Below are 8204 nucleotides of genomic sequence, written 5' to 3'. Positions count from 1 at the left end.
GTTAGAATGGCACAGTAAAAGCCAAGATTTGTAGAAACAAATTTACTAAAGGAATTGCACAAACATGGAAGTTTACAATAGCTATATCTAAAACTGAAAACATATAAAATCTGAATAATTTCGCTGTGCACAAGCACTCACTAAGACTCGTTTTGTGCAAGAATCCACCCGATGTTTAATCTGAACCAAGTCACTGGCACAGCCACCGGTTCTGTGAGAATCACAATTACAGCACTTTATTGTTCAGAAATGCTTGGGTGAAAAATGAAAACAAAGTACACACAATTTTAGAAAACACATAGTGAACACAACTATCTTTTTTGGGAAACGAAACAAAAAGCTTTCTCTTTTGTGGATGTCAGTATGCTGGTTACCGTCAGAGTCTTGTAGACGAAAGAAACATCAAGTTGAAATTGTAAAAATAGCAAATACAGTACAGTCAAAGCTATTCAGCAACAGGTGCAAAAAGTGGATGAAATGATCCTTTATACTGGAAGAAAAAAACCAAAAAGTGTTGCTATTTGTTGCTAGCTGAAATCGGAACAAAACAATCTAGTCAAAATAAAAGAAATTGATCATTTATATATAGATATTTGGCAAAAAATAGTTATGTTAAAAAATAAACAGAGCCACAAAAGCAACACCTATTGTTAAGCAGAGCAATGGAGAACGTATGAGGCTGCCTTACACACAGGTAATAGCAAATATTTAGGGTACATGTACATCAACATCTGTCCAAACATGTTTAAAAGACTGTACAAATTTACACTACCAATCTTAGAATAACTACATGAAAAGTGATGGATTATAAGGTCAGTTTAAAATCGTTTACCCCAAAACAACTCAATATTTCAGGCACACTGACAAGCCCAGTGGCTAAATCAATGCTAATGACCCCTCATTTCCATGTAATTAGGAATATAGAAGGCAAAAACTTATTTTTTTCCCCCCTCACTTTTTGTTTGGTGTAACTTTATTGTCGTTGCTGCCACTTTTAGCAGCTCGCCAAGTCCTCGTTTTTTTAACATTACTGAATGGCTTGTTTTGACTGGTCTTGTTTCACTACCTGTATCACCCAGTGTAGCTGTGTAGAAGTTCAGGAGAGGCAGATTTATCCAGAGTGAGTTCGCAGTCAGACTTGCTGTTTGCCCAGCTGGGCTCCGTCTCTCTCACTTCTTGCAGACGATGGCACAAACTTGGGAATAATGATGGGTAAAGTGTCTCTTCCTTTGGCAGCTGGTCTTCCTGAGCTCTCTGTTGCGCCAAACCCATTTTCTACATGTGACCCCTCACCATCATCGTCTTCGTCGTCATCATCATCGTCGTCATCATCGTCGTCATCATCATCTTCATCGTCAGACAAATCATCTAAATCCGAAACCATCTTGATGTCTGTCCTTGGCTCCATTCTATTCCTAGTTCCAGTAAGCTGCTGGTTGCCATGGAGATGTGCCTCTCCCACTGGTTCCTTGTTATCCTTCTGCTGCTCTTCCTCATCACTGTCGGAATCGATGGCGATGGGCTCGGAAAGGTCTAGAGGCGTTTTTCGTGACAAGGTGCTGCTGATTGTCTTGGTTTGGTCTCTGCAGACGCTGCTCGGATCGGGAACAGACCGCGCCACTTTAGCGCCGTCCACATTCCCAGCTGGCTTGCTCTCCTGTAGCCGAGTCACTCCACCATTAGCAGCCACGAGCTCCCTGTGTCTCTGGAGAGCCTTCTCTGATACCCCCATGCGCTTTATTGATGTCCGCCGTTTCCCGTGCCTGCACTCGTACACGCCGTCTTTGAGAAATGCCAGTTCATGATTTAGTTTGCTGAGCTCATGCATGCTAAATCCTAGTAATACGCTGGTGTGCTGAGCTTCACATTCCTGCACACACTTTCTCCGTGTGCTGACAAAGTGGCTGGAGATGTCAGACTTCCACAGCCAGAGGCTGGACGCCAGCTTCTCCACCTCTCGCTGTGTTGGATATGGCGCTCGATTGAAATATTGCGTCAGAAAAGCCTTCCTGGTCTCATATGACTGGTTTTCCTGTCCTTTGGGGTCAAGAGCCAGTACTACTGGCTCATCTGGGTTTTCTTCAAATGTAGAACCATTCATATCTCGAGGATGAGCCCTTTCGCCGGGAGGTCCTGGCCTCCTTCGTTTCGGTGCACTGGTGTCGGAGCTATTGAAGCTGGGCCGTTTGAGGGAACTGCTCTGAGACTGGCTGACCCGGGAAGAATGAACCGCCCGGCTGTCCTGTCCGTTCTGAGACTTCCCCACACCTCGACAGTGCACCAAGTGCAGAGTGATGGTAGAGGCGGTCATGTTGCTTGTATAAACCCCCAAGCAGTGAATACACTTGTAGGTCAGTTTCTTTTCTACAGGGTGGACTGTCTGAATCACCTGATGCCGCTCTCTCAAATGATGGGCCAGTGAGTCTGAGATTGGCCCCTTGAGGATGGAAAAGCAAAGAGGACACAGTGTCTTACCCACGTCTCTCTTGTACGGCACAGAAGCTTGCGGAGCACTCTTGACTGAAGGAACATCATGGAGCCCTGAAGACGTTTTTGGTGGCTGCTGAGGCATTAACCTCTTACCTGATATTAGAGAAGCAGACAGAGCCGATGACACAGACGTGGAGCTGTTCTGAGCATGAAATGCCACAGACTCCTCAGGGGCATCTCTCATGTTGTAGGTAGTAACAATCAACTGAACATTTTTGGGATTCCCTTGCTGCAGGGTGAGGTCAAAGGTTAAAGGAGAGTCCGTGCGAGGGCCTACCCTCTCGTCTGGGTGAGACAGCCGCATGTGGGCCACCATCTTCTCAACATCATTGAATGTCGCACGGCAATACGGGCAAGACAGACCATGGATCAACATGTGGTTTAACAGCGTGTCGCTGGGCAGATACCGGTTGCAGTAGAGACACTTGCTGGTGAAGTTGTGAATTTTCATGATGTAATTGGCCACAGCAGGCACCTTCTCTGCTTTGTGCTCTTTTTCAAAGTGAGAACTGTAAACGTTCTCTGGGAAAAGCTCGTTGCAGATAGTGCAGATTTTCCACTTCTGGGTGTAGGATGTGCCAAGGACAGAGGAGCCACCTTTCTTAGCTGTGACGGACGCCACAGTCGTGGCAGCGGCCTGAACGCGGGATCCTAGAAGGTTAGATTTGAGTGAAGAGGAAGCACCGGCCACGAGTGGGCTCCGCAGGTTACCGCTGGAAAGAAGCTGCTTCGCTGCATGTGACTGCTGGGGCACGGAAACCTGCGCATTCCCTGGCAGTGTGGCCCTAATTTGATGGTTTGCTATAGAAAATGACTGGTTGGCCCCCTTTAATCCTATTGCGTCGTGTTTTATTCCAGCTAGAAGACTGTGTGAGTTAAAGCCAGTCTTTGATGCAACGATAGTTCGACCCAGCTGCTGTGCGGCAGGAGACCTTGTTGTGGCCATCACTGCTCCTTTAGGGCCCATCCCAATGATGGTTTTGTCTCCTTGAGTTTTGGGAGGGAACATAATGATCGGTTTAGGTCGGGGGACAATCACGCTGGTGTGCCCAATCATTGCAGTGACCTGATAGCCAATCCTCTCATGGTCTTCGATGACATGCTGAACAAGTGCCTCATAGGTCCGGGGAACAAAAAGACACTTCTTGCAGTGAATCTGGTTACTGCTAATATTGTTTGTGTTATTAGTGCTCTCTGTATTTCCATTCTGAGCCTTTGCTTTCTCTCCTGGTTTGACGATATAAGGATGGGCCACTTGCTGAAAGTGTTCTCGATAGATGTGTTTTCGCACCACGTTGTACAAAGGGTCCCTGTAGGTGCACTTCTTGCAGTAGTACACCGCCTGTTCCACACTGTCCCCAGTCCTCTTCAGCAACCCATCCTTCATCACGATCGCCCCAGCTCCTGCCACCATACTGCCGGGGCCCTGCCGCGCAGTGCTGTTGGGCATGTGGAAAAGTTTAATGTGCGTTTCAAGAGTCTTTTTGTTGCCATTGAAAGTGCAGTAGGGGCAGTTGAGCAGAATGTTGTTCTCAAAGTCCTCACTGTGTACGTTGCGGAAGTGGCTCTTGTACGCCGAGAAATACTTGGATGAAAAAACGCAGCCGGAGCAGCAGAAAGGCTTCGATCTGTAGTCCTGGAAGCAAAGAACAGAGAGGGAGAATAATAACTTGATCAGCTTTTTTGACTCAACGCTAAAATAAAAATATTAAAATCATACATTTACGTTACTGTGATGTCAGCATCACTTTCTGTAAAAGTTATATAACCAAACATATATGAATAAAACATTAAATTTATGTCACACACCTGGACTTTGGTATGCGATGGCTCCCACATGCACACATCCTCCCAGCTTGTGTGCTTAATGTACACTTCAGGAGGGGTGAAATCTTTATAGTCCTAAAAACAAATAAAAAAAATAAAAAAGATTATTACATGTCCACAATTAAACAAATATACATTGACGCAGAAGATTGTTATTTCCAAAAAGACAGAGCTACTGCCAAGAACATATGAGATTAATTTACATAAAAGGGGAAAATTCAACTTGTTTTACTTCATATTCCTCTTTAAGTTACAAATGAAGGTTTAAAAGTTTAAAAGTTGCTGCCTGTAGGAAACATTTCACTCCAAAACCACCTCTCTGTCAGTCAGGCACTTATTGAACAACACATTTAAAGTATTTCTGATATTTCTGTTGTCTTCGGAGATGCATGTTTACAGGAAGAAAGTCATAACCTTCCACTTCAGATGTTATTGACTTATTTAAAAACTCATACAGATTCTTGTTTGTCATTCTCAGTTTATGCGAGTGAGAAATATTTACTCTGATCTGCTAAATGTAAGAAACTGTCCCTTTAAGAAAACCTAAAACAGCATCTCTGGTGACCTGTTCTGTAGAAGTCCTGATGCTTGTGTCTCGGCCGTAATAAAACCCAGAGAAGTGGATGACGAACCATTTAAAGTTTTACGTTTAAACGTCTGAAATTTGGTGAAAAGTAACAAGAATGTGTCTACGTTAGTGTTGGGGTGAGTGTTATAATCCGTCTTGATACATCGTGATGCAAACATGAACGATTCTGAATCGGTTTTAAAATGTCAAAAATCGATTATTATTTAATTTCAATAATTTGATGAACACAAAGGCGGAGCTCTGAAGTCTGGAAGTGCAGCGCCCAGACCGTTTACGGCGTGCACGCAAGCGAGACAAACAAACGGCTCCCTCCGCACTGAAAGCCAGCGTTTGGAAGTATTTCAGCTTTTATGAAGTTAAAGGGAAAAATTACTTTTGACAAGAGCCACACCACATGCAAATTGTGTAAAAAGGCTAACTGAAATATAAAGTCTGATGCATCTTTTACTGAAAAGGATTTGCATTTGAATTTAGCTCTTGAAAACCAGCACTTTGGAGCCACAGTAGAACATGATCATCACAGCCACTTCCACACTGTAAACAGGACCGAAAACAGAGAAAACACTGAAGAAATCGGGCAAGACAGTTCTAACATCAATATGTGACGCATGGACATCCATTGCTGCAGAATCTTATGCCACTGTATTCAGCATTTCAACTCCTTCCGTTTATTTAGTCCCCATAATCTCAACTGAAAGAAAACTGTTTTATACTGCAGGGTTAGAGCAAAATATTCTGTTTCTTTTAGGTCTGAGAGATTCTATGTTTAGGATTTTGTTTGAACTATAGATGCATCAATAATTGTTTTATTACTGCATCGCAATCAAATCATGGTGCCTAAAGACTACCACCCCTGGTTAGTCTGAGAGATCACAATACAGTGTGTGCTGTACTTCAGGAAGACAGTTTATTTATTTAAACAAGAATTTACACGAATGGTGCAGTGATAGGGACCCCACCAAATACATAGAAATTTAAAATCCCAAGGCATCCACTGATGGTATGCATCTCTAAAAATGTTTGGCATCTTAAAGAAACTCAAAGACTAGATTAAGATGAGAGAGCAACGAAAAAATAAATAAAAAGGAAAGCGAGGCGATCTGTCACAAATATTAAAGCCCAAACTCTGAGGCCGCTCACCTCCAAGTGATCTCTGCAGAACTCCAGGCCGATGTCTCCCAGGACCTTCTTGACATTTTTCCTCGCTTTCCGTAGACTGGTGAGGTTATTGACGGGGAGCTGGAACATTCTGCCTGCCTGAATTTAAAAAAATAAATAAACAAAACACATGCGTATTAACCGGTGCATGGATGGGTTTTTGCTAACAGAACACTGGGGTCTAAAAATAAAGTTTATTCAAAAGTGCTACTTACGCACTTGACTTAATTTGTATCAACTAAAAGAAAAGATCTGCTGAAAAGGTCCTTCAGATGTACAACACTCTGCTACCCATTAAGGTCTTTTAGCATTCATATTCAGAGAAGTCTGTTTTTAATAATTAACCCATAATTATAGGCAACTAGTCATTTTCACCTCTGTTACAAAGGTCACTTCAGTAAAACTGTTATTTCACACAAGAGTAACAAGACAAACTTCACCTTTTTGTTGAAAAAGCACATTAAAAAATATTTTCACTAAAAGAACCCCCCTTTGCACACAAGCCTTATTGACCTGTGGTAATAAGAAAAGCACTGGTGTTCTAACGTCATCGCTTATGGTTCTGTCAATAAGTCAGAATAAACAACACAAAAAGAAGTAAGAGAAGCAGCTACGTTTGGGCACTGATAATAAAAAAAGATCTACATATTTATTTCGTGTCAGGGGCAGCTTTATGGTGCACCTCTGTTGAAAACGTTGACCTTTTTGTGGAGGTTTCAAGCGTCCACGCCTGGTATTAACGTGCACCTTTTTTACGACTCGATCACAAGCAGGCAGCACAGGTTCAGGTGTAAGGATGCTCAGAGATCGGTTCAATTACGGACACAACCAGGAACAAATAGTTTTCAGAGCTGAAACAGTGTTTTGTTTACCTACAGAAACAGCCAAAGTGACTGAAAACAGGTCAATAATGGCAACGTCCATGGAAGAACTGTTTGGGCTCGAGAAGTCAGACAATGTTGATGTGTTAGTACAGGTTTGTTGAGTAAAGTATGTAAATAAAAAGCTTTGTTTGCACTGATTTGCATGCAAGTATATCTCGAAAATGACTGAAGTAAACTCTTTCAAACTGCACCTTTTAATACAGTTCAGGATAAATTATTTTTATTTCATGGTTTGGCTTTCCAACAAACTTTTTGCATCATGTCCTGTGTCTTTTGTGCCATGAGAGCCCATCTCCACACCGGACTGACTGTATTACCCAGACAATCTTCAGTATTAATCAGCAGAAACAATGACTTCACTGACAGGTGATAGTAATTTCGCTAACGCAAACACACACGTTCTAAAAACTACACCTGAATGTAAGCTTTGCACAAACAGTAAGGAAAGTTGAATTTGGTTGATTATATCTTTGTCCTAACACTGCTTCTTGGTAATAAATCTTATACCACTGGAAAGCCTGTTTATTTCCTCTTAAATGGTGCCACATTTGTTAGGAAGTTGCATTTGTGGGTTGAGCAGCCGAGTTGAGTATGTGGGTTGCGCCATGGAGAACTTGCCAAATGTTCTCTGCCAATGCCAAACAGCCTATTCTGCTATAAATTTGACGTTTATTTCAGTTCTTTCGCTGCTAGCAGCAGGACCTCCATTTAAATTTAAGCGGTACGTCGAAAGGTCAAAGGTCACAGGTGCTCAATGACAGCAAGCAATATGATTTCAAACAATTTGCGTGAGACCTCCGCTGGTTTCTGATTCCAGAAACAGAAAAAATGAGATATGTGGACGCCAGTGTGGGTCTAACCGTCACGCTGTCCCAGCTGCGTCCGTACATCTGTCCTGCCATAGAAAATATGCAAGACCCCTACCCATGTCCTCTCCCTGCCTTTTTTCCCCTGCTTCCCTCCCTTACTTGTAGATGGCGCTGCAGAGGACTCCCATTATGTAAGCCTTCCTACATTCTGCCTGGCCCCTTTTCTCCCTGCCTTGCAATACCATCACAGAATGGCGCCTCCTATTGAGTAAGCAGCAGCCCCTACAATATGTCTGCAGCAGAGGGGAGGGAGGAGAGGAAAGAGGAGGGAGTGATGTTGGAAGGGAGGAAGAGGAGGGACAGGAGTGAGAGAGCGATTGGGATAGGGGGAGGGTGAGTGTGAGAGAAGATGAGGCGGAGGGGGTGAGGGAGCTTGGAGGAAGAGGG

At 43.3% G+C, this 8204-nt stretch overlaps 1 protein-coding gene across 1 annotated transcript in view; it reads right to left on the bottom strand.

Annotated features, from left to right (window-relative positions):
• Window positions 1-8204, bottom strand: part of adnpb (activity-dependent neuroprotector homeobox b) — a 9961-nt gene continuing 1757 nt past the window's right edge. Inside the window, exons 2-4 of the mRNA XM_017433489.3 lie at window positions 6047-6163; window positions 4300-4392; window positions 1-4126 (exon numbers count right to left, since the gene is read on the bottom strand). Coding sequence (XP_017288978.1) covers window positions 1133-4126; window positions 4300-4392; window positions 6047-6154 — 3195 coding nt within the window. The 5' untranslated portion in view covers window positions 6155-6163 and the 3' untranslated portion in view covers window positions 1-1132. The remainder of the gene's footprint in view (window positions 4127-4299; window positions 4393-6046; window positions 6164-8204) is intronic.

Source organism: Kryptolebias marmoratus, linkage group LG8 (genome assembly GCF_001649575.2).
Source record: "Kryptolebias marmoratus isolate JLee-2015 linkage group LG8, ASM164957v2, whole genome shotgun sequence".
In the NCBI taxonomy this organism is placed as follows: domain Eukaryota; kingdom Metazoa; phylum Chordata; class Actinopteri; order Cyprinodontiformes; family Rivulidae; genus Kryptolebias; species Kryptolebias marmoratus.
This window is presented reverse-complemented; position numbering and strand designations above follow the sequence as displayed.